The sequence below is a fragment of the Pangasianodon hypophthalmus genome, chromosome 1 (assembly GCF_027358585.1).
Source record: "Pangasianodon hypophthalmus isolate fPanHyp1 chromosome 1, fPanHyp1.pri, whole genome shotgun sequence".
NCBI lineage: Eukaryota > Metazoa > Chordata > Actinopteri > Siluriformes > Pangasiidae > Pangasianodon > Pangasianodon hypophthalmus.
Genome location: NC_069710.1, coordinates 31,147,823 through 31,175,261, shown reverse-complemented (window position 1 = coordinate 31,175,261; position 27,439 = coordinate 31,147,823). Strand labels below are relative to the sequence as shown.

General features: G+C 40.2%; 1 protein-coding gene across 2 annotated transcripts in view; it reads left to right on the top strand.

The window, feature by feature from the left end:
• Window positions 1-27,439, top strand: part of gpr158a (G protein-coupled receptor 158a) — a 102,178-nt gene that overhangs the window by 50,444 nt on the left and 24,295 nt on the right. For both annotated transcript variants that reach the window (XM_026944884.3, XM_026944885.3), the window contains exons 4-5: window positions 504-706; window positions 4,912-4,980. In XM_026944884.3, coding sequence (XP_026800685.3) covers window positions 504-706; window positions 4,912-4,980 — 272 coding nt within the window. The remainder of the gene's footprint in view (window positions 1-503; window positions 707-4,911; window positions 4,981-27,439) is intronic.

Genomic DNA, 27,439 nt, shown 5'->3' with positions numbered 1-27,439 from the left:
GGCTTAGATTATGTGAAGCGTCCACCGTACAAGTCCCCGTGAACGAGCTGTTACTATAGAAACGATAACGTATTAAAGTGAGCGCATTAATATAAACCTATTGTTCATGTTATATGCTGTTATACACAAATTATACACACCTTCTGACCAATCAGATTCGAGAATTCGACAGAGAAAATGGATATGCTGTAAATTTAACTACTGCTGGAGAGAGAAGAAAAGAGGCAAAAAGATGAAGGTGGAGGGAAGAACGAATGACTGAGAGCTAAATTATTTAGCTGGAGTAAAAATAATGCTTTTAGGGCATCTGTTCAAGAAACATGCTACTTCTAAATGTAGAGTGGATGGGTTTTTAAAAATTGAAAGGTTAGGGAAAGCTATTTTGGCATTGTATTGATAAATTCCTCGATGTGGTCTAAACATTTTAAAAATGGAAATATCCTCCAGTTGCACTTTTCTTTACTATAAGAGTAGTGTGAGATTTTTTTTCTTTTCCTCTTTAGGGAAGGCTGTGAGCACACAGGACCCTGCGGGTTCCAGCCTGTGTCTGCCCTGTCAGGAGGGCTGTGTGCACTGCAAGGACGATACACCATGTGTGGCTCAGGGTGAAGGATATCTACGTATCGCCGTGCTGGCCTTCCAGGGCATCTGCATGCTGCTGGACTTCATCAGCATGGTGCTGCTTTACCACTTCCGCAGGAACAAGGTGAGCGACGGTTAATGTAGCGTAACTGAAATACAGTAACACCATAACAGAGTGCACTATATGCATTTACACTATAATGTACATTAATAATACTATTATATGGTCGAATAATGGTGTACTTGAGTCCTGGACTCAGCCATCTTTAACTTGAAGCTCAACATGGACTTTAACGTTTTATACAGAAGTGTAAACAGGCTACGTTAAAATTACACTGAAAAATGACATATCTTAGTGGAAAAATCTTAAATATGGTTGTATCTATAGAATATTTCTTATTATAAGATTACAATAAATCAAATATAAGATTATTAAACCTACTTCTAGACATTTTTTTTCACTAATTTCATGCATGAAATAGTCTTGTTCTATTGGCAGATAATTTTTGTAATTTTAAGCATTTACATATTTCTAAAAAGAAGCAGAATTATCTGTAAATAGAATACAAAAATTTAAAGCTTGACAATGTCCATCATTTTTTTTTTAATATTTGATTTATAATATTTTCATAATAAGAAATATTAGATAAATTTGATAGATATTCAAGATATTTTCACTTGATATCATTGTTTTTTTTCAGTGTAAATGCTTCTGTTCACACATGAGCCTCCTGATAGTCCTGTATCTCATCAGTCTTTCTGGGATTGAAACTCTGTAGAATTTCTTGTGAAAAGGCACGTGTGTGGTTGAATAGTAGTTGCAGTGCTTATTTTAGCCAATTTATTTCTGTGGTTTCAGCACACACTTCTTTTTATTGCTGTTCATTTGCAGATTGTATCATCCAGCGCGATTTCTGTAGTCCGTAAATTGAGTTATACAGTATTTTGGGAAAACTGTTAATATTAATAAGCTGACTCACTATCAAATTAGAGTAAAGCCGTAACCTCTGAGCTAGCCGTGTGGAAAATGGTGCAAATGTACACAGTTAGTTTCTTGAAAATTTGCTCGGAAATTCTCCGCAGGCTGGAGAAGAGCAGGAACGGCAACACACACCGCAGTTACCAATGCCGGTCAGCGGCTCATGTAATGATTCCCATCGATTTGGTGTGACCTTTCAGTGCATTAGACCATAAAAATCCAAGGGCCTTTAATATTTGATGAGTAGCCTTGTGTGCTTTTGCTGATTATGTTGTTTAGTTTAATAGCCTTGTGAGTTTACAGTGTGCTTTTTGCTCATGGCTTTGCTCGTATTCTGTAGCAGAACAAATGGTTCACTTCAGGTCACCTCTTACGTTCGGATGTAACTGCAGACCCCATTACGCAGAGATGGTTAATTCTACATGGAAAGCACGGCTTCATCTTCATAATCTCGGGTTTACGGATACAGTGAGACCTGTAAAAGTGTTACAAACTGACAAGCTGAGTAAAAAAGAAAGATATCCCAAAGTCTAAAAGGTTCTATGCAGAAAGATTGGAAGATAGACAGAGATGGCACCTGTCCAGTGTCCTGTAGGTATCAGGCAGATGTCAGCAGAACATGTTGGATTAGATATCAATGATGAAAATATGAAGAAATTTGATCCGATTTTGTAACTGACCAGTGCTTGTAGTGTGACGCTACATAGGACACAAAATAAATACATTAGCCACCTAAGTTAATGTAAGAACTTGCTATTTAGCAATATTGTTGTGGAATTACAGTTACATTACAGTTCTTCTTCTTCTTATTTGTGATTTTGCACAAATTCATGCTGATTTTTTTTGTTTTTAACAAATTTAGTTGGTTCTATTTTCACAAAATATAAAATATAAACCACACTGTGACCCATACACAGTACGTACATCGAATAATACGTAGTAGAGTGGTTTATTCAAGTTGAGGACCTAAGTGAAGTGCTTGAATTGAAAATGACTCATTTTAAAACCTAGCAGTTACTAATCTGTGAGACCTTTTTTTTTTTACATTTAAAAAACAAATGACTCTTTGCTGAGGTGGAAATTTTAGCGTCACCAGTATGAGAAGATAAAATAAAAAAATTCCTCAACGGTTAATATGGTACTGTGTTATTAAGTTATACACAGAAACTGTAAGGGTACCGCCACAGGGACAAACAGAAGCACCCTTTGGTGTGCTATTTGAAACTTTTTGGGTTTTTTAAAGAATGTACTAAAACTTAGTACATGGGGGAAAAGGATATCTTAACTTATAAACCAATATTATATTATATTATAATTTTATGATTACCACTCACAAGTAAACCCAGGAAATATTTTAGGGTAATTAAAACCTGAAATCCCCCACCAAGCTATGCTTCTGTGTCATATGTACATAGCTTACGAGTGTGTTTGATTTATATAATGCTGATGTTTTTCAGTATATTCACAAAACCAAGGTGATGCAAATGCACTGTGTCTGTTTTGCTGACTTTTCCGAAGTTCACTTGGAAGTTGGGAAATATTTTGATGGGAATACCTAGTGTCCCTCCTCCAGACTCACAGTGGCTTGTGTTAGAAGAGACTGATCGTGTGTTAAGCCTTTAATCCCGACATTCCCAGTAACTCTGTCGTTATGTGGGTGATGTGTATTTCGGTAATGTCAGCATTTAGACTCACTCTGGATGTGCGGTAGATTTGGGAAAGATCTACTGTATTCATCCGGGCTAAGGGATGAAGTCTAAACAGAGGACAGCTTTCAGATTGAGCTTTTGGTTTTTTTTTTTGTTTTGTTTTTTTTCTAGTTTAGTCACTGCTCTTGGGGTCTCTATTGGTTGTTTGATTGCAGAGTGCCTGGCAGGTCTTCGACACCTGTTACTGATGAAAAGCCTTATTTTTCCTTTCTTATTTTCCTTCCTCTGCCTTCACAACTAATGCATGCATTGAGTGTTAGAAGAATAGCTTTTTTTTCCTGTGTCTGAAATAGACCATAATCTGGAGTCGAGTGCTCAGCGGTTATTTTTGGTGCTATTTTCTCATGAAACACGGCTGTGCGTCGAGAAAATCTATTCACATGCATCACTGCTTGCCCTCCAGTCACTTCTGCTCAATCATATTATTCGGGAGCTCTCGCATAAAAGAGTACGTCTTATTCACAGAAGGCATTAGCCTGTGAGGCGTACATTAGGGGTCTGTAGTGAAGAAGAGATGTACTGTATAGGAGGATATCTAAACCTCGGCTCTGTGGATGTCATCATTTGCGTTTTTATTTAATGAAGATGTATTTAATGGAGTTCACACTGATCTGAGATGTAACAGAATACGACTATATTATTTGGATTGAATAAATGTTAAAAACAGATACAACTACAGATATGGATATATTCACACTATTTATTTATTTATTTATTTATTTTAGAACAAGAGGTTTTTAGACGAGAGGTATGTATTGGACTGGCATTCCGTTTTTACTTTCATGCGTGCGAGTTTTCTGACTAAGAAAGACCACAATCATGAATATAAACATGAATGTGTGACACTTGATGTGCTTACAGTATTCATCCTTAGTAACTGCCTGTTCAGGGTAACTGTGTAGTTTATATTTTATAGTATGTTTATATCCTGTTAAAAACAAATATATATATATATATATATAACTGCATGAGCAAAATAATTAAACAAAACATTCCCATGCACTTCTCTAGTTGAGACCAATTATGATGAAGTGATGAAGCAGAGGTTGAAGAAGTGTCAGAGCCAGAATTCATACACCGTGCTGACAGTGGTTTAGGTGATTGGGGTTTAAGCCACGCCCACTTCAGGTAGAAATCCAAATACAACTATAGGTATGGATATTTGTAGCACTGTAGCACAGATTCAGAGAGTGTCATTAAGTTATAATCCTACTGTTCTCATTGTTCATCTGTTGGCAAACTGGGATAATTTATAGTCATTTGATAAAAGATACACTAGACACAGTATAACACATGATCATATAGAAGTGTGGGTTTTCTGAATTCAGATTTATTATAATGTCACTGGATCTACTATGGATGAAATTATCTCATAACCACAAGCTCAATGCCTCATCACTGACACTTGAAAGGACCCAACACATTGAAGAACGCTGGTACTCATACTCATATTACCTTCAATGCAATGAACACAGACCATGCTCCTGTTTTGTATTTTATATCTTCTAGTTCTGTCTTGTACGCTTTGATTTCTGCACCATTGTAATAGAGGTCTTGTATTCAATACACCACCTGGAAAATACATAGAATAAATGCATCTCAAATGAGTCATGTGTTTCCTGTCCATCTTTTGTTTTCCAGAGCATCAGGGCTTCAGGTCTGGTTCTGCTGGAAGCCATCTTGTTTGGAGCACTCCTTCTCTACTTCCCTGTAAGTCTCCCGTCCTTTAGCTTCGCTTTGGTTGACTCGATGTAATTCCTTGGCAGTAGGTGTGATGTATGGGCAGGGAATTCAGGTCAATAAGAAGCTGTGCTGAAATCATAACTAAGAGATTTTTGAATGAAAGAAATAATTAAGAGGCAAAACTGTCACCTCCATTAGCAAGTATGGTGAATATCTCATATTCTGCTTAAATATGAGATAATAGCATGGATATGAATTACATCATTATCTGATACAGTTTGAGACACTAGTTTGGTTGGTAATTGTCTCATAAACTCATGGATGATGAGATAATGGAGGTACACTAATTAGCAGACTATGAGATAATAGGAGTAGCACTAATGTATAAGATACTAAACAGCATTGTATTTGTCTCATAGTTTGTTAAAATATGAGATAATGTTAAATGGTAATGATCTAAAAGTCTACTGAAGTATGAGATAAAATGGTCAATGGTAATTATTTCATACTGCGTATGCTGAGATAATTGGAGTGATGGTAGTTATCTCCTAATCCAGAGAACAGTAGATATCTCATAGTGTCCTAAAATATAAGGAGTAAATTCCTTATAGTGTGGTAATTTTTGAAGTAGTATAGGTGATGTAATTATCTCCTGGTCTGCTGAACTAAAAGTTAATGGTAGAGGTAATAGCTTACAGTCTGCTAATGTATGAGGTTATAAGGTGATGTTAATTATATCATAATTTGTTAAACTATGAGATAATTGGTGGAAGGTAACTAACAGTCTGATTATGTTTGTGATTATAAGGTTGTGTAATTTCAACATAATTTATTAAACTATGAGATAATGGGTTGATAGTAATTATCTTGTAGTCTGCTAAACTATGAGATAACTGTGGTTGGCAGTAAATAAGAGTCTGCTAATGTAGGAGATTTTAAGGTGATGTAATTTATCTCATAATTTGTCAATCTCTGAGATAATGGGTGGATGGCATTTATCTCAAAATCTGCTTAGCTATAAGATAATAGGGAGGTGACAATAATTATCTCAACCGTGTGCTTTACTTTGTGATAATAGAGGGATGGTAAATATCTCAGTCTTATAAATATGAGATAATAAGGGTGATGTTAATACTCTGCTACAAATATAATCAAGACAGGAGGGGAATGCTTGGTGATTGAGTATCATGAAGTGATTTATTCCTGTTATTCCACACCAATTTGCCAACTGCAAGATTTATTTTCGAATGACATATTGTGCTTTTTATCCATTTATAGTTGTGTTTTTAGAATCTCTTGAAGTTTATATGACAAAACATTCAGATTATCCTGTAAAGAGAAACCTAAAAGCATAAACTCCTCTGTCCTGAAGACTTTCCTGTGTCAGACTGCTACAAAGCGCTGGAAATGGAGACTCCTTCCATAAATGTTTGGCTGCTTACAAAAAAACTTCGCATATCAATGACTGTATAGTTTTCTTTGTTAAATAACATGTTTTTAAACCATTCATTGTTAGTCTTGCATAATGTTGAGCATCCATCGTACAAGTCCAAGTTGTTACTATAGAAACAATAAGGTAGTAGAACCAGTGATTTGTCTTTCAGCCAGAAATCCTGTCAGAGCTGCTACTAACACTGGTATAAGCAGTGTATAGAATGTGCACTATGTAGTATACAGTATAAAAGCTAGTAGTTTAGAGTCTCATGTCCTGACCCAGAACATGGTGGAGATATGGATATTAACCGAGCTCTGGGTTGTTTTGTGTTCCCTCCACAGGCTAATTCTCTTGTCCCCTTTAGCACTTACCCCTAGGTGACATTCTATGTGACAGCAATACACTTTTCAAACCACAGATAGTGATCTGTAGAGGCAAACCTCCCAGTGAAAATGACTTGCTGTTGTGACACAGCTGTATTAATTCGAAGCGCCCGTCAGTGAGAGTATCTTGATACCAAGGTCCAGTGTTAAGACAAGATACTCAATAATCGCAATTAAACAGCAATTCTGTGAGCTGTGGGCCTAATACTGAGTGGGAAATGTAATTAAACTGAATTGATTTAGACGCTAGAAAGCAGAAAATAAATAAGGTGAAGGAATCTCTGTTAGATTGATGTGGCCCTTTTTATAACATGGCACATCTAAAAATATTCCCGTTTCATTTATTTCCTTTTATGAGTCACATGAGCAAAGCCAGGATGTCGTAATTGTCTTCTTTGGACACAGGCTGCAGTAGTGACGTCTTATTTTGATTCGGGCGTGTATCTGTGTCACTGCTTTCTGCTTAGCCCATGTAAGAGGCCAGAGGCAAGATGTCTTACATGTTCATGGGCCAATAAATATGCACACTCAAAGCCCATCACAGAGAGAGAGAGAGAGAGAGAGAGAGAGAGAGAGAGAGAGATGGGGAGGAGGCTTTCCCTATCTGCTCATGCTCTATGACTTCCAGTCTAAAAATAGCATCGACAGCACGCTCCCTCACTCCGTCTGAATCCCTCTCTATCCGTGTCTTCATATGTCTTTATATATCTTGAATTCTTTCTCTTCCTGCTTTAAATAATTCCAGGCTTGGCAGTATGATTAGAAGAATAATACATTTCTCTCTCTCTTTATTCTGCCCTTCTGTTCACATGTTATAACTTCACTCCTTCCTGGCGTCTGCAATGAGACAGGGGCTGTGGTGTGTGTGTGGAAACTAAATCACACACACACACACACACACACACACACACACACACACACACACACACACTGGTTGGAGGTTTATCCATGGCATGCCAGTTTTTCATTGAGAGAGAGAGAGAGAGAGAGAGTGTGTGTGTGTGTGTGTGTGGGTGCATTGGCTGTAAGTGGTTTCTCTCGAGTGATTAAATCCAAACCACAGTTTGCATGTGTGTTTCTCAGAATGTGTTGTTTACGATCTTTTAGTTGTTTTGAGTCCTCTTGTTGGGGGTACGGTGGCTTAGTGGTTAGCCTCGCACCTCCGTGGCTGGGGGTTCGATTCCTGCCTCCACCCTGTGTGTGCAGAGTTTGCATGTTCTCCCCGTGCTTCGGGGGTTTCCTCTGGGTACTCTGGTTTCCTTCTCTAGTCCAAAGACATGCATTGTAAGCTGAATGGCATTTCCAAATTGTCCGTAGAGTGTGAGTGTGTGTGCAGTTGTGCCCTGTGATGGGTTGGCACCCCGTCTTCCCCGAGTTCCCTGGGATCAGCTCCAGGCTCCCCGCGACCCTGTGTAGGATAACCCGTACAGAAAATGGATGGATCGTCCTCCTCTAGGTCTTTGGTAAAGTAAAAAATAACTAATGTGAGCTTTAGGGCTTGACAATTAATTGACAGTCATGCTCAAACTTTTGGCCATCCTAAATTAATTGAATATCATGAATATACAGCCATAAGGAATAAATTGGTGATGGAGTGGTTTGATGAAGCAGAGTTACTGTTACCACCCTGAAATTGGTTATTTTTTCAATAACACCACATTCCAAGGTGTTTTATTCCACTTATACCAGCAATTTGCAAACTTTTTAAAAATTAATTAGAGAATAATATGTTGCACTTTTGTACAGTGTATTATTCTTTGTGGAGTGTTATAGCAGCTATTAACACCAGGCTCTCTGTTTTCTCTCTCTTGAAGTCAATAAGTCAAAAAGCTCGGCTTGTCATTTTACTGTGAAACTACACATTAAGTTGTCAGAAAACTTAAAGTTGCAGCTTTACCTCTGAATGTTATAAAGCTCTGACACTGGAGACTCCTTCCATAAATGTTAAATAAGCATTTATAACATATTAACTTACACAAAACTTCACGCATCTGCCGTACACGTCCCTGTGAGTGAGCTGTTACTATAGAAAAAAATAATCACTGATCAGTAAATGTTGTGGAAGTGAAATGAATTAGTTCCTGTTCTTACTTACATTATAGCAGCTATAAACAGTCATTCCCTGACCAACTTCTCTTTTTTTTCTTTATTGAAGTTAATGAGACAAAAACACAGCTTGAGCAGAAACTCTTCTGTCTTGAAGGCAGCAAAACGCCCACAAACAAATTAGCACCAGATCCACTAAACATATTTAAACATCATAAATGCATTGCCCATAGGCGTGAATGAGTTTCCAGTGTTCATGGGATAGGCTTTGGATCCACCACCACCCTCATGAGGATAAAGTGCTTACTGAAAGTGAAAAATGATTCAGGGTGGAGTTTTCCTTTAACTGTCTCAAGAACTCTTGAATAACCTTTTTCTCCCTAATAACAGAGCCACTTCAGACTCCTCCTGTTGTTCTCACTCCCCTCTCTCAGACTCCAGTCTGTGTGTGTGTGTGTGTGTGTGTGTGTGTGTGTGTGTGAAACTCTCACACCAGGTAAATGCCCCGTTTCTTCCCCGCCACTTCTCCTTCTGGTGACCTCCTCTTCCTGCCCCTTCCTCAGCAGCGCTGCTCATCAGGAGGTTAATGAGAAACAGTGTGGCCCTGTTCTAAAGTGCCTCCACCGGCCCTGAATGACACGCTGCCTTTTGTTTTTGTTCAGCCTACATTTCAGCTGCTGCCACCCCTCCGCTTTTAAGTGGATTAGAGAACTCCCGTAGATCTGCGGTCTGTCTGACCAAAACTTCTGCTCTGATTGCTTTCCATATGTTAGCGAGGACTCAGCAGGGCGCCTGGGTGTGAATCTCAGCATGGCAGACTGACGCTGAGTGCTGGACGGTGGAAAAAAGAAAGAGAGAGAGAGAGAGAGAGTAGGTGGATGCAATTGAGAGGTTTTGGCCTCAGGTTTTCTTGTAAAGCTGGTTTTAACACTGTGCGATTTCAGCAGCCTTTCAAGGATATTACTCATCAGACTGTATGAGATGATCGCAATAAGAACTTAGCTGAATTCTGTAACAGACTGTGCGATAACGTGTGTTCTCCATGTTAAATTATGCAATCGCGATCCTTATTACTACGTTCTGTTTACGTCATCAATTGTGAAAGCATGATCCTCCTTCTCCAGATAGAGCTTGATTTTTTTTTTTTTGATGTATACCCATTTCTTACTTAGAATTTTTAAAATTGTATAATAACTTGAACTGACTTCTTGAAGTTTAAACAAAAGGATTTAACTTGAACTGATTCCTCCATCACAGTTTAGAAGCATTAAGGATAGCAGGAAGTCTCTGCAACAATGACTGTTGTATTTTTACTGTGTAAAACTCGTAACACAGAATTTCTGACGTCTGATTAGGAAAAACTAAAGAAAATGCCCTCTCAATTTGGAATTCCTGCTCGGAAAGGTCTCCTCAACCCCGAGTTCAGCATGTCACCCTAAATTAACATGGCTGCTCATAGCATGAACCGTAAACAAAGTAGCACTTCTTTAGGCGTAAATGACTTATACTGTATTTACAAGTATTTACTTTAGTTCAATTAACATACAGACTATTGGCTTGTTAAATCTATCTATCTATCTATCTATCTATCTATCTATCTATCTATCTGTATCACTGGCTATACAGTTTGCTGTATTGAGGAGGAAAATATACATCGCTCATCACAGTTAGCTGGCTAGTCTGTTGCTGACAAAACACGAAAATGTAGGCGTCCATGATTTTTTCCCCACTTTGTAGCTCGAGGTTGAAAACGACATAATTTTGAGTTCTGACTTTCTTCTTCTGAGTTAAATCAAACGCACCATTTGAACAAAATCATGTGGCCAAAATCAGACATGACTCAAGCTGAAACACTTGGACGCCAGGGAAGGTTAGTTGTACACACACAGCTTGTGTATTTATGTTTTTCCAATAATCATGTCTGGAACAGGAAGCCTGGTCAAACAACCTGGTAAACCCAGTCATCATAAACACATCCATAATGATCCACAAACAGACACACAAAGCTCAGGAGCAGAAAATAATTAACTGGAAGTAAACACGAGGCACAACACTTCGGTAACACATACAAATACAGAAACAGTCGTATGTATACACTGAGAATACAGCACTAGGACACAGGTCAAAGAAAGCAGATATTCATTGTGCACATGCTTTTAATTAAAGGTAATTTCGACAGAATATAGTCTGAGCACTGAGCTGAGCAGGTTAGGGTTAAAGGTCTTGCTGAAAGAAAGACAATAAGCTTCATGCTTCCAGACACTGTCACTATACAGTATTGGGTTATTTCTATGTGCTGAATCAAGTGCTATTTTGCAGGCTTGCAGCCAATCAAAACATGAGAGACATATTCCTATTAGTAACTGAAAAATTTGCAATGATCACATGAATAATATTTTTATCCCAGCTATCTTTTGTACGTCCTGTTCATTATGATCAGCCTTAATATATTCACTATATATTCGACTATTATTAGATAATGTCAGGGTTGTGCCAAAGGGGACAGAACTACACTACCCATCAGCCCCAGCACATCACATGGCCTCGCTAATCACTCTCACCTGTGTCTTGTTATGCCTTGTTAGCACCACTATAAGTTCTAGTTTTTAGTTTCATTGTCAAGCTTTTGTTGTAGTTGTTGTTTGTTGTGTATGCCACATTATTGCTTATAGTCTTTATGTCTCTCGTATCCGCAGTTCATGTTTATGGTTCTTGTTTTCACAAGGTTTCAGTTTATTTGAATCTTTGCCTTCTTCTCAATTGTATATCTAATCAAATTATTCAAAACTGTATATTGTGTTGTTTCTTGCTTTTATACTGTGTTAAATTACAATTGATGGCAAAGAAAAAATGTGCTTTGCCAGTTTGTATTATCTATCAATTGATTTTTTTCATGTTTAAAGGAAATGCTTGTCTTTAAAGGTGATGTTCTAGATACAACTGAAAAACTCCTGTCTTGAAAACCATATAAACAAAAATCTGGCAACCTCAGAGGTGTCAACTGCATGTGGGTGATTTTAATAGTTGGACCACCCAGAAATTCAATTCAATTCAGTTCAATTCAATTCAAGTCTTTATTGCACTGCACAATGAAATTCTTTCTTTGCACTTCAAACTAGCCAAACACTATGCAGTATAAATACAAAAAAAAAAAAAACTGATGAGAAAATAAGTAACATGTAAAGGTGCATTCAGTAAGATCTGTCAAAATGTCACAAGATTAGGTCTCTAAAAATTAAATAGGTGGAGTTGAATAAGATCTGAATTATTTATTTATTTCTTCAGCCCGTTTATATAAAGCTCCACCCCAGAACCTACGGTGGTTCGACTACATCTAGCATTAGCAAGGACTGTCATGACATCACTTTTAAGCACACTTAGACATCTAGCTGCTTGAAAGTTGAATTATGACACTATAACCACACAAAATTCATCTCATAATGATGTATAAGGATGTTCACGAGTGCTGTCGCTGTTTATTCGATTTATTTTGTAAAGCCAGCCAGTCAAACAGTTCAACACTTTATACAGATTGAATTTACATCCCTGTCTGCTTTTACTGAGTTTCTTGTTGTTAAAGTTCTTTTTGGAGGAACTAAGTGAATTTTTTTGCTCACATGAGAATTGTCTGGATGCGCTGGGCACTTGCTGATTTTAGACTGAGATGTGGGCAGAGTGAAGGGCCATTGGGGGAGGGTCTACAAAATGACTGACATGAGGCCAATCCAAACACAAACAAGCATTCTGGACCAGAAGACAGTTTTCCCAACTGGGTTTCTTAGTGCTAAGGCCATTATTTTTTATCATGGTCTATATATTTTTCCACATTTTTTGAACGAGTAAGAAATAAAAAATCAGATATTGCATCTTTAAAGATTTAAGGAAGACGTTTTAGTAGTAGTGTTAAGCACCTGTGTAAACTTTGAACTTAAGTTGCTGATTTTGAATAGAAGCAAACCTTTTTCATCAAACATGGCTGACCTTATAAACATCTGGGCTGGGGTGAGTAAAAAAACAGTGTAAATTAGATTTCTTCTTTTTGCTGCATTTCGTTTAACCAATGAGCTACATCCATCCATCCATTCTCTGTACCACTTAACCTATACAGGGTTGCAGGGGAGCCTGAAGCCTAACCCAGGGGACACGGGGCACAAGGCAGGGGACACCCTGGACAGGGTTCCAACCCATCACAGGGCACAATTGCACACACACAACCATTCACACACCACAGACAATGAGGAAATGCTAGTCAGCCTACAACATGTCTTTGGACTGGGGAGGAAACCCTGAAGCACATGCAGCACATAGAGAACATGCAAGCTCCACGTGGAAGTGGGATTCGAACCCTCAACCCCGGAGGTGTAAGGCAAGCATGCTGGAATATCAAGGAAAAAAATTAGCAGAGAAAAGTTTGCTAGCGCAACATGTATAATTTTCTTGAATGCAGAAAAATTGAAGCGGAGCATATAGAGGAGGATACGTCGAAGAGGACGAAAGTGAACTTTATTGGCTACACCGGTAATAAATGCATTATCAACAGGGCTTATTATAATTATTATGTAGTAGTTACAGTGAATGTTTCACATAAATTCATACCCACAAATTGTACATACTGTATATGTTTGAATCCAGGTCTACCCAGACTTGCTGATGTGGTTTAGGACACAATAGGACTTTCTGTAAACAATAGACATGAATACTTTTTTAACTAAAGCTAGCAGATCATGAAAGACAAAACATGAAGAGAGCTAGGAAGAAAATGAGACTTAGCAATCGTAACCCTTTGGTTTTTAGGTGCTATATTTCGAGGTTCGTTCATTATTAACACCCTCTTCATGACAATTTGGCTAGCTGTGCGCCTACTATGGTGGAGTGTGGAGCGGATTTCCTCATCTTGTCCTTACATCCTTTTATATAATTCTGTATAGCCGTGTGAGTTACACACTGGGGATGTTTAGAGAGTTTGCTTCAGTCATCTCAAACAGGACATATATATATACATAACGTATACACGAAACTGCTATTGCGTCAATGCGCGTTCACACACAGACCTGCAACCATTCACATTCAGCACATGACTCCTATCTGTATTAACCTGATGCACCTCCATGAGTGTGTGTGAGATCTCCATGGACCACGTGAAGACAGAACAGGGATTTGAGAGACTTGTCTATATGCTATTCTTATGGCAAGATTGTGTGACTCTACCAAGAACAAAATGCATGTAATTTACACCGAACTCAACCCAGGGGACAAAAGTCATTCCCACACAGTCTAGTGCCACAAAGTGGCAACAGACACACGGTTAGCGAATTACGAGGTGTAATGGACTTGTGGAAAAACACTATAAGATCGAGGCTGAGTGAGATGAGAGTGACGTTATTGTGACAGCCAGCATCCCGGACCTGCTTTTTCACAATTTCACATTATCACCCAGAAGATTAATGTTAGTACTGCCTGAAAATGGTTTGATCATTTGACCTGAGTGACGCACTCTCAGCTGTTTTTTTTTTTTTTCCGGTTGTAGCAGGGAGAAGAGAAATTGCTATTAAACTCTTGATGTGACCTTTTATGGATCAGTCTACGCTATCTCTTGACGTCATTGCCTGCTAGTAAGACGCATTTTATTATTCCTGTCATTTCATGTTTTGCTTAAATGTGAAAGAAGCCCAGAGGTCAGCATGCATCCAGATGACGGCGATGACTATGTGCTTCATGAAAGATCCACGTCTGAATAGAGCTGAGTGGATTTGCTCTTTGATCTCACAATAGTGCTGCTTTTCCTGCAGCGATTTTTGAGGAAATGGCCAGAATGTCATGTGTAATCGAGCGGCCCTGCTGATGACCACAATAGCTTTCATCTATCTGTAAGCTCCATAAGCATCCACGCAGCAGAGAGCTCTTATTAGCCATTGCTGTGGTAATAAGACCTTTTTTTTCTTGGGGTCTATAATATTTACAATCGTTACCACTGTATGTACTGTATATCTATCCTAAGACCAAGGGCTACATGAGAAAACTGAAGTAGATACACAACTGAAAGTGTAGATAACAGACACTGGAAATTGGTTTGTGTTAATTCTGTATTTATGTATTTATATATTTCTGAACTGACAGGAAAGCTACAGTAGCTCAAATAACCACTCTTTACAACCGTGATGTGCAGAAAAGCATCTCAAAACGCACAACATGTCGAACCTTGAGGAGGATGAGGGTCAGCCAAGAACAGGAATCTGAGGCTACAGTGGGCACAGGCCACTATATAGCTAGCATAGCATCTTTATCTATAAGCAGCTCATGAGCTCATGTGCTCTTTAGCTTCAGAGTCTATATCTGAGCAAGACCTTGATTTATTTCCACAGGCTGTGTGTCATTCAAGTGCTCAAGGTTTCCAGGTGGATTTCAAAAAAATGGATCATCTACACAATGCTAATCTGAATACTTTCTACAGTTAGTATGTTTCATAGCATGGATATTCTTAATACAGAGACAGACAGGGAACTGAATTGATGTCTGTCCTTTCAGCACACGTCTTATAGTCTAATACTAATGCAAAAAATAAAAGTAAAATAATAAACTGCTCCATGTTTTGCATCAACGACATCACTAAAAAGCCAATATGTCTGATACAATACGTCTATCACAACAAACTAATGGAGCTAATTCAATCAGAACTATATAATCTGATTCAGTATAATGTGATTGTCACACATCACAAATGTGAATATGATCTACTTAATAAAATTATAATACCAAATGGCATTATCAATTAAAAAGTAACTGTAAGGAACATCATTTACAGTCAGCCACGTTTTTAACATTTAGAGTATATTTGTCATATGTCTATCTGCGTAATGCAGAAAATCTGATATTCACGTAAAAAGATTTGATTCATACTACTCAAGTACACAGTATGTTTTGGCAGGGATGCTGGGATAATCTTAGAAGACTTATAAACTCTAGAAGGCTTATAAATTGTGATTGTATTAAAAGTGCTTTTCTTGCTTTTTATAGCATTTTTTTTTTATTTTTGCAAGGGTATTCTGCACTCATGTCCTGCCATTCCAAAGCAAACATCTTGTGATGTTTATCCAAGGTGAATTAGAGCATAGAGTATAAGATTTTTGTTGTTCCCCAGGCTGTGGTGATGGAATAAAAAAAAAAAACTGCTTGGGTTTTCAGATCAAAAACTGTGGTTGGTATGCTTTTGATATCTGAAGGACAGGTGACTCATGCATCATTAATTGCACAGTCCAACTGAGGACAATACTTGCCTTCTAATTCCAGGCAGACTAGGCTAATTTGTGAGAAGGCTCATAGAAAGCTATTTGTGTTCAAAATGGCATATTGTTGGCCTCCTGAATGGCGCAGCAGAAAACCAATTGTCCGAAGATTGTGAGTTCAAACCCTGATGATGCCACAACCATCCATGGCAGAGATTCCAAAATTGCAAAGCTGACCATGCTGAAAGGATAGGTCCTTTCCATCTAGATAATATAAGAGTCTCCCCCTTATCAATCAGAGTGACACTAGACATCATGGGTATCTGTGAGGTCATGTTCAGCTGCACTGGAAGTGTTTGGACATGAGGAACAGTTTGGAAAAATGTGCTGGCTTCATGAGTCTCTGAGGAAGCATGTGCCAACCATCCCCCTGTTGGTAGCTGTCGTGTGATGGAGTGAGTGGGTGGGAATTGAGAAATGACTAAATTCCAAAAAAACATATTGTTAAACTCTATTCAAAGGCAGTCTGTAGAACAATAGACGTTGTGAACAACATGAATATTTCCAGTTTTCAAAGAGACCAAGACATACTGGTTCATCTCAGGTTGAATTTCCCAGCTAGAGTTACCACCTTGATAGGCACAGATTGCCTTCCAGGTACAGCTTCTTGCAGCTGTCTTTATGATTGAGGGCTTGAACATTGTCCATTCAGACTCTCAAGGTAGCTTCTGTGGATTACATGGTAAATCTGGCTGGCACCTGAACCAGGCTTCAAGTCTGATGATACATAAAATTGATTACTGATCTTTGGATTAAGGTGCTCTGATAACAAGTACACTTTTGAGCAACCTTGTGTTTGAACAACCTTTCAGTTCCTTCCAATCACTCGCCTCCAAGTGTCTCCATTATTCCCACCTTTATCCCCAGCTTTGAATTCTCCCAGTAGCACTATGGCATTGCACTGGTGGTGGTGGTGATCCTGCCTTTTTCAGGCTGAACCAGACCAAGTTCTGTGGGTGGCCTGGTCGTAAGACACTCACCTGTGGGGGTATTTAGGATCACTCATTATCTGATCTCTCACCTCTGACCTATTCACCAAGGGTGTCCATACTGGGAGCATTAAACTCTGAATGCACACATTTTACAAAAAATTTAAGCTAAAGCAGTATATACTTGGACTGCATACTACTAAACCAAATAGTATGTAGTATATAGTATATACTGGCACAGTGTAAAGTGCACTCCTGCTGCCTGAGATAGTGCCTGATCCTGTCACATTTCTGCTCCTGTCTCTCATCTTGCCCTCTGGACCTGCCGGATTCATCCTGATACTACTTCTCCTTTGAGTTTTCACTTATGACTCATCTGAACTTGTGCTTCAAATCTGCTTGCTTCAGTGGATAAGATCACCTGGATACTGTAGATTTGTACCTAAGAACTGCCGAAGATAACTAAGAGTTTGCCCTGTGCTAATTTCAGGACACTTATTCACAATCTGCTCATGGTGAACATCCTTTCTTCACATTTATTACTGTTTGTCTTTATTCTTCTATACCTGTATACTGTAGTGATTTATAATCCCACTATCCAGTGTCAACCAGAAGAGCATGGGTTCCTTTTCGAGTCTGGTTCCTCTCAAGGTTCCTTCCTCATGTCATCTCAGGGAGTTTAGATTGCTCATTAGGGTTCTAAATCTACATATAGATTTCAGTAAAGCTGGTTTGTGACAATGTCTATTGATAAAAACAGAACACAAGTAAAATTGAATTGAATTGAATATGCCAGTATGACATTTGAAACACAGCCATGATTTTTTGTTTTGTGGTTAGTGGTAGGAAGGGGGGTGGTGGGATGATTGACAGTTAATGATGATGCACTGTGATGAATAAGTCCATTCAGCTGTCGTTATGGTGAATGGAGTCACTCTGCATCTCCATGCTTTCAGAGCCCAGCTGTGCTGTCTGGCTTCACACTGACTCATGAGGCAGCACACACTCAGCTGAGCACAGACTCAGTGAGCTAGCTAGAAACTGAGGGTTGTGACTGCATGCTGCTTTTTTGAAATTAGCAGAAAAGAGCTGAATATATTTCTTGAATAAATTCAATTAAATTCAATTTATTTCCGTAGTGCCTTTAACAATAGATATTGTCACAAAGCAGCTTTAGATCTCCAGTGAACAAGCCAGAGGTGACAGTGGCAAAAAAAACCCTCCCTGAGATGACATGAGGAAGAATCCTTGAGAGGAAGCAGACTCAAAACAGAACCAGTCCCCTTCTGGCTGACACTGGATAGTGCGATTATAAATCAATGCACTATGCAGGTGTAGAAGAGTAAAGACAGTAAGTGTGTTTACAGGGTATTCAGTATGAGCAGATTGTGAATAAGAGTCCTGGGATGAGCACAGGACAGTCTTTATGATTACAGCTGCAGTTCATTGATACAGAATCCACGTGAGCTTATCCACTAGAGCAAGGGTGAGACTTGGGCATAAACTGATTTTGAGAAGTGCAAATCCATCTATATGTCATCTGTTCTGTTAGACACTGCTTGAAAGAAGCTTTTCATTTGCGAACCAGATGCTAAATATTTCTGAAGACTAGAACTGCAGTCTGGATTATTAGTCATGCAGTACACCATGAAACATTCACAGTGATATGTATGCAGTGACACACAGACAAATGTGTAGTCTGAAAAGGAAATGAATAATGTGGATGATTTACTGTTGAGACAGCGTGATTATTGGCTTTCTCACCCCCAGATTCTCACTCTCTCTTTCACATTCTCCTTTTCGCCTCTGCTTTTCTCTTCCTCTCTGCAGGTCTTCCTTCTGCTCTTCCTCGCTATTCAAGGCTTGAATGACAGCACTAATAGAGTGATGGTGAACTCTATCACACGGGTCCGACAGGGTCGCGTATTTGAACGCCTTTACCACCATGATTGACTGCAGTGTTATCATAAAGCTCTGCCTTGGCTCTTCTGTGATGTGTGTGTGTGTGTGTGTGTACTTTCACATTCACATGCTATCTCTTAGGTTTGTGCCTGAGATATTTTCTTGTTATTTTTTTTTGCACAAAGCCTGAGAAATGTATGGAAAAAAGGCGGATTATGTAATTGGGTGCCTTCTTTGAAAGCAGTGAGGAAAGCCTTTCTCAGAGAAGGCCTGAAGGAGGAGAGGCATTAGGCACAGCTTTACCCCAGTGTTATGTAAGGGGAAATAAAAAACTCCTTTATGTGGCTCTGGCCTGTGAGTGACCTACACTCCAGGGAGCTCCTAATGGACCGTACGCATGTATGTGTTTGCACAGTTGTAGTAGAGTTGTGGAACATACTGTTCTCTCACATGGACACTACAGAGGGCAGTAGATGGGGGCCAGAGCTCATATGAGTGGTGTGGAACCTACTGCTCTCTCAGGTGTACTATATATAGGGCAGTATGTGGAGTTTTGTGATAAATTGGTGAAGGCCGTGAGTCCTCTGAGGGTTGTGGAACATGATGTTGTCTCAGGTTTACATTCCACAGGGCAATATCTGGAGGCTAAAGTTCAAATTTAAGCAAAGGAACATAACATTCTTCCATATTTACACACCTGAGGGCAGTATGAGGAGGCCAGAGGTCACATGAAGGTGAAAGCATGTGAGCATTAAGTGGAGGTCATGTGAAAGTTGTGAAAAATACAATTCTCTCAGGTTTACACTCCACAGGGCTGTATGTGAAGGCTAAATTTCACATTTGGGTGGTGGAATATAATGTGTATACCTACCAGGTGTACACTTCTAGGGCCAGGATGTGGAAATTAGAGGACATATGAAGTTTGAAATACCGTTCTTTCTGTTTTACATGCTGAGCAGCAGTATGTGGAGATTATATGAAGGCTATGGACGATGATGTTCTCTCAGGTTTACTCTTTAGATGGCAGTATGTGGAGGCTAAAGTTCACATTTGGGTGGCGGAGCATAACGTTCTTCCAGGTTTAGACTCCCAAGACCAGTACGAGAAGGCCAGAGGTCACATGAAGGTTAAAATCCTGTTCCTTCTGTTGTAGAAGCCTTGTGAGACGTATGTTGAAGTCACACGATGCTCATGGACCATGATGTCCTCTCAGGTTCACTCTCCAGGTGGCAGTATGTGGAGGCCAAAGTTCATATTTGGGTGGTGGAGTGTAACATTTGTCCAGGTTTATTCTCCTGTTGGCAGGATCTAGAGTCAGAGGTTGTATTAAGGTTGACATGCTGTTTTTTTTTCTGTTTTAGAAGCCTGCAAGCTGAATGTGGAGATCATATGACAGTTGTGGAACATACCGGTCTCACAGGTTTACACTCCACAGGGCAGAATGTGGAGGTCAACTGTCATGTTAAGGATTTAGAACATACTGTCCTTCTGGGTTTGTATAGACCCGTGATCATATGTGGTTGTGGAATATAATGTTGTCTCAGGTTTTCTCCAGAAGGCTGTATCTGGAGAACAAAGCTCTTACGATAGTGTGGAACATAATGTTCTCTTGTCTTTTCGCTACAGGGGGTACTGCTCACTCTTTACTTGGTGTTTCCATTTCCAAAATGCCATATTAGAACTATGGATTATAATATTCCTTTGTGTTTACCCTCCAGAGGGCAGTATGTGGAGGCCAAATGGAATATGCATGTTGGAGAACATTCCGCTATCTTGGGTTTGTGTAGCCCAGAGGTCAAACCAGGGCTGGGGAACATAGGTTTCTCTTGTGTTTATGCTACAGAGGGCAGTATGTGCAAGGCAAAGGTCATATTGGAAAATACAGTTCTTTCTCTTTACCTTTCAAAGGTCATACAAGGTTGAAGAACATTAACTGGGTTTACAGTGCAGATGGCAGTATGTCGAGGTCAGAGATCATATGAGGGTCACGGAACATACTATTTTGGTGTAATGCTTCAGCAGGCAGTATGTGGAGGCAAAGATCAACCACAGGTATATCCAGATAAAGGTCATTGGACCTCAGGAGAACATGGAACAAGGGAATTTGAGCTGTGCACTAGAAACAAAAAAATAATTCTCAGAAAGCAGTTGAGACACAGACAAACAAACAGGCACATCTACACAGACTATGACTACAGAATGAGACACAGGGGAGACAAACCAGACACAGCAAGACTAATCCTGAGGGACCGCTGGTAACAGTATCAAAGGGTGTGGAGCAGGAGGAGCTGGCAGAGAAGCTGGAGACACCATGAAGCAAACAAGAGCTAATGACATGTTAACTCAAGGGTGTCCGATCTTATCCACAAAGGGCTGGTGTACCTGCAGCCAAACCGGCTCGACATCCCTGCTTCACCTGATTCTCACTTCTATGTCATTCTAATCACATTAATGTGATTAGCATGTTTATAATAACAGAGATGCTAACATTGCTAATAGCAACCAAAACCTGCAAGCATTAGCTTCCATCTGTTATGTGTGCTTTTAACATTTTAATACTTAGCATTGATTTTTAAAAAATCTGCTTTAGGTTTATAATTATCGGCAAACCATCTTAAATAATTTTTCTATATACCTTATACCTTATAAATTACACATATGCTAGCTTTGGTCTTTTACAATGACTAGGAGATTATGTAGAATTCTTAGGATTAAGCAATCAGGCATGTCATGTTACATTTTATTCAACTATTGTTTTGGATTTTCCAGGTTTAAATATTGGCCGTGAAAAGCACACTTGCATGTTCAGTTGAGTTTAAATGAAGTGCATTAGCTAGCTACATTAGCTAGCTTGGGTTTATAGAAGGGTTGCAGTGGAGAAGACAGGTTTTGTTTGATTTCGGAATTATTACCAAATATAATTAGAAGATGTATGCATGTAAACACATGTAGAGGTGCTACATGCTAACTCACGCCGCTATTAAGTACCTAGCTGAAATGATAGCCATACACTGGGATATGTAGGCATGTACTATATAAGTGCAGATAATAAGCTCTTTCCTATTGATATCCTTTAGGGAAGTAGATACAGTGGCAATCCCCCCACCATCACCAGGTTTCTGTATGTTCTCTTAGGAACCATGCTGATATTCCAGCACTTAGCATTGATTATTAATAGAGTGTTTAAAAAAACGAGATGGAGAGACGGATCTACGCATAGCAACCTTTACTGCCATTGCTGCCTTTACTCTGTACCCTTCCTCTTCCCAGTAATGATGGTGTAGAAAGAGCAGCCAAGCCTGCACTGCTTCTCTAATAGCTTTCTCTGAAACCAGAGATGTGTAGACCTGAGTGTGTGTGTGTGTGTGTGTGTGTGTCTGCTTACTGATAGTAATGTGAGGGCTGGCTGCATGGTATCTTACTGCAGATGCATAATGACTCAACACCTTATTTTGAAAATTCTGTATCATGATCATGCTTACAAGATTTTGGGAACCTGATAACATTTTCTTTGACACACATTGGCTAAGGTTTTGGATGCTCATGCTTGAAATAGCGAACCTCATTTGTCACACTGAATACGAACAAATTTATTCGTAAATCATTCGCAGGAGCATTTTCACACGGACAGTGGTGTGCTCAGTATTCCTGAAGGTTCGGGAAAAATTTTTGTATCCTACAAGAGCTCAGGAGTTTGTGTAAATATTGCGTATAAGGAGACTCACTAATGTGAACCTCGACTGATCAGCTTCGAGTCGTATCATTGTCGATGAGATGCTGCGATTTGATGTACGGATTACGCTGTCAAGCGTAAATCACTGAGTTATTTCAGTTACAAACCAATTTAATGAACATATCACAAAACTCATTCGTGTCATAATGATGACTCGAAAGAAAGCAATCCGAACCATATCCATAAATCAAGAAACATAAAATGAGGTAATCAATTACAAAAGTAATGGCACCTTATAAAAGGAGGAAGCATTAGTGTTTGTCTGTGGAAGCTGATGCGCTGCAGTAGCCGAGCTGCATTACTGGAAGATTTAGCGCATGCTGTGTTTAGGAGACGCTCTTTCACAGTTTAGTCATCATTTTGCCATTTTCAGCTCTCTGTGAGCCTTGCCTTTTATGGAGTTCTGTGGGAGTGGCTAAGTATAAATCCATTGTGCTTTGAAAGCACTTGCAGACCTTCCAACTTTTACGCATTTCACATAGGAGCTCCGCTTTTGTCTTTTTTTTTTCCTCCAATGAAAACGGCACATAAGCCAGTAGACATATGAACCTGAAGTGATTGAGAGGTGTGTGTTTTGAACTCTCTGATATCAGTTGACCCCCTAGAAGCCCCACCCCCCTCCTCCATCTTGCATTAGCTATCTTTCATCTCGCCTTGATTTTCTCGCTTGAATGACATGATGCCCTCACTTTCTGTCATGGTAAATGGAGAATGTTTTGAGTTCATTAGTGTGGAATATAATCTATCAGTGCACGTCTGACTTTGCTAACATTAGACAAGTATATAATTAACATCAGTTAACCGTATTTATTAGAGACGCCACTGAAAAAATTCTTCCAAAAACGGTAGAAAATGGCAGTTTTCCAGCTGATTTGTGAAAGAACTGTACTGAAAATGTACTGTGTCTCAGCCTCCAACACCTCCACAGGTATAGACAGTTGGTGATGGAACATGGGAGAAGTACAAATATTTAAGCAATATACACCAGGACAGATTTCTTAAAGTCTAGATGGTGGCTGTAAATTCACAGTGAAGCACTCACACATATTTTTTAAATGGTATGCGCCACATTTCAGTTATTACCGTTGATCATCCAGCTCTTACTTATGTCTCTGGATGGAGAACTGGCTCTAGGATCAAACTGTACATCTTGACTGTTGACCTTTTTTAATGCGTCAATACACACAAGCACCTGAAGGACCTAAATATAGACTCTGTACTACATCAGAGGAAGTCAGCTAGGATCATTAGGATGTAACTAATGGCCTAATGTTTCAGTAGAGAAAATGGCTCCAGGCAAATGTAGGAAATGTCAATCTGAGACTCTGTCTCACTCGTTCCTTATACTGTGTCTTCCTTTGTGCTGCCTTGTTTTTGTTAAATGCCTGATCTTTCATGAGAGCAGAGTTTTGGGGGATGCTTTAGTACCTATTTAAAGAAGTCATGCTTTTTAAATAGGTGCTCTTTAAATGTGACATGCTTGATATTGGATGTGTTGCTCAATAATCCGATGCAAAAGATTAGGAGTAAATACTGTAGCATGGTAACCAGCTACAGTATCTGGTGGACTGGGAGGGGTGCGGACCTGAGGAACGTTCCTGGGTTAATGCGGATGACATCCTGGACCCCTCTTTAGTAGAGGATTTCCATTGCCTCCACCCCAATCGGCCCGCTCCGAGACCACGGGGCCGTCCACGTCGTAGAACACCAGGAGGTGTTCCTAGAGGGGGGGGCTCTGTAACGTCACCACCGGCACCGGCCGGCTTTACAGGCCGAGTTGGCCTGCCACAGCACGGATGTTACTCTGTCTGAATATATCACCAAGGCTATTCGTCTGGACAACCTCCTCCGCCAACAACGACGCATGTCTCGCCCACACTATGAATCCCGGTTTCGGGAGGACCACTGCAGACCACGGGAGGAGGGGCCGGAGCCTATGCAGCTGGGTGGCACCAGAGTCTCTCAGGACGAGTGTCAACGTCGGGCACGCCGAAACCTCTGTTTCTACTGCGGGGGAGCTGGCCACCGGGTTAGCAACTGTCCCGTGAAACCGTCTACCTCCAAGGTGGGATGCGATTTCATATCTTCCTGTATGACACTGAAAGTGACGGTGCATTACACTCAGGGTACCATTGTGGTTCCAGCGCTAGTGGATTCCGGGGCGGCCGTCAACCTGATTTACCAACAGCTCGCAGAAGACCTTCATATCCCCACACTGCCATGCGAACCACCCTTGCGAGTGACGGCCGTCGACAATCGTCCCATCGGGGGAGGCCTCACCACCCATCAAACCCATCCGCTCACCCTACAGGTTGGCCTACTTCACTATGAGGAGACAGCATTTTACATCATCCCCACTCCTTCGAATCCCATCATCCTGGGTTTTCCCTGGCTGCAACTCCATAACCCCGTCGTGTCCTGGAAGGAGGGGGAATTAGTTAGCTGGTCACCCCACTGCCAAAATCACTGTCTTCGCAGGGTCCAGTCACTGCCATGTCTCGCGACCTCCATTGAAAGCCCGGACACACCAACGAACATCTCCATACCTCATGAATACCAGCATCTTCGAGAGGTGTTCAGTGAAGAGATAGCCAGACAGCTCCCCCCCCCACCGCCCATGTGACTGTGCGATCGAGCTGCTACCCAACGCGATACCCCCTAAGAGTAAGGTTTACCCCCTTTCTCTCCCCGAGACCAAGGCAATGGAGGAATATGTCAAAGAAGCCCTGGACATGGGCTACATCCGACCCTCCACTTCTCCTGCTGCAGCAGGATTCTTCTTCGTTGAAAAAAAGCGAAGTATTCTGTAACGCCTCGTCCGAGGCGGGTTGTGTAGGATCCATAAGCAGAGATTAAAGCAGATAAATCCGAAACGACAGGCAAAATCACAATCAGGAAACGAGAGCAAAAGTCCGAAAAAACCAGGAAGTCAATCAGCGAGAAAATATAATCCAAAATCGCAAGGCAAAGGCAAAAATCCGAAAAACAAACCAGGGTCACCAGGAGAAAAACCGTAAACAATACAAAAGGAAACGCTCAGTAATGTCCAGGAAACAATACTTCGCGTCCTCATGTGGTGAACGCGCTGCTTAAATGTCCCTGAAAACCCCGGAAGTGTTTCTCAAGGGTGGAGTCAAAACTCAGGTGAGGGCTCCCTCTGGCGGGCAGGTGCCGGTGGTGACGTTACAAGTACACAGTTATAGAAGGGAATTATTTATAATCGCACTATCCGGTGTCACCCAGATGAGGATGGGTTCCCTTCTGAGTCTGGTTCCTCTCAAGGTTTCTTCCTCATATCATATCAGGGAGTTTTTCCTCACCACCATCACCTCTGGCTTACTCATTAGGGATAAATTCATACATTTACAATTTATTTTGGTTTAAATTTGACTGTAGCTTTGTTAAAAGCGCTATTCAAATAAAATTGAATTGAATGTTGAGTTTTAAAGTTTGGCGACCATGCGGACATCATGAGGACACGCCCATTTCTGCGATTTATATCATGTGAATCTATTATAATTACTACACAAGTCCACCAGGAACAGACATGTTTCTGGAAATCGTATCCCATCCTGAATCCAGATAGTACAGTCGACGCTATAGCAGTTCGATTCAGCATTTTTTTTTTCTTAGCTTCCAGAATGCAGCAGCTGAGTTTGTGTGTGCACGAGTGTGTGTGTGTGTGTGTGTGTGTGTGTTTATTCCCCAGCATATCTTCTACTGTTCTGCTCTGCTTACGCTGCAGTGAAATTTTCTCTCGGGGCCTTCTTGTCCGTCCACCGACTCGGAGCCGACCAGCCAAAATATCCACGCTCCTGCATCTCCTGCTGCCATTGGGAAACTATTAATGTCTGCACTAATCGGATTAACATTAACAATCCCGCAGGGGAACTCGTGCCACATCTGCCGCGCACTGATAATTATACGGCCTCAGGTGTTTGGTCTTTTTTTTGTCTTTCATGTTTTGGACGCGGCTTTGCCATCGCAACACATCACATGTTTTGGCTCACCTTTGGGCAGCTGCGCTCTTATCCAGCACCCACCCACACACACACACACACACACACACACACACACACACACACACCCACACACAGGGTCAGAAGTGAGGTTACTCCATGGTTAATTCATCTTTTGTTGTCTCATGCATCAATTAAAAGGCCTAATAACTTTTCACAGAGTGTCAGTGGAAACGCTTTCATCTGCTCAGCGTGTTGCTCCTGCACTGTTCAGTTAACATAAAGACTTTCTCTAAAGACAGATTTCAACGCTTCACTCAGAAATACAACATTCCTGATAATAACTGAAGAATAAGAGAAGTCACGTGAGTTAGCGTCATTGAGATGTCATTAATTCATAAATGCGTTATGAATGCGTTATCAGTGCTACACTCCTACAGCCCTAATGTTCCCCATTGACTCAGTGTGTGTTCCAGCCTCGTGTTCCTTCTCTCACTGTGGAAAAAAGTGATATTCCCAGTGCACTCTGTTCCTAGGAACCCATGTATCATCATTTACATTTCCCTAGAAAGCACCGCATGTTCCAAGAACATTTGTTTCATCAGCAATTTTTTTATTTTCATTTTTTTTAAAGCACCCTGTGTGTTATCACTCTTTTTTCAACAGCACTGTCTTTATCATCAAAATGTTTTTTTTACTTTTTTTTATACAACCCTAGGGTTCAACACTGTTTTTTATTAAAATTTTTTTTTATTTTCAACCCAATATTTTATCACTGTTTTTTAAACAACCCTGTTTTTTTTTAAATCATGTTCT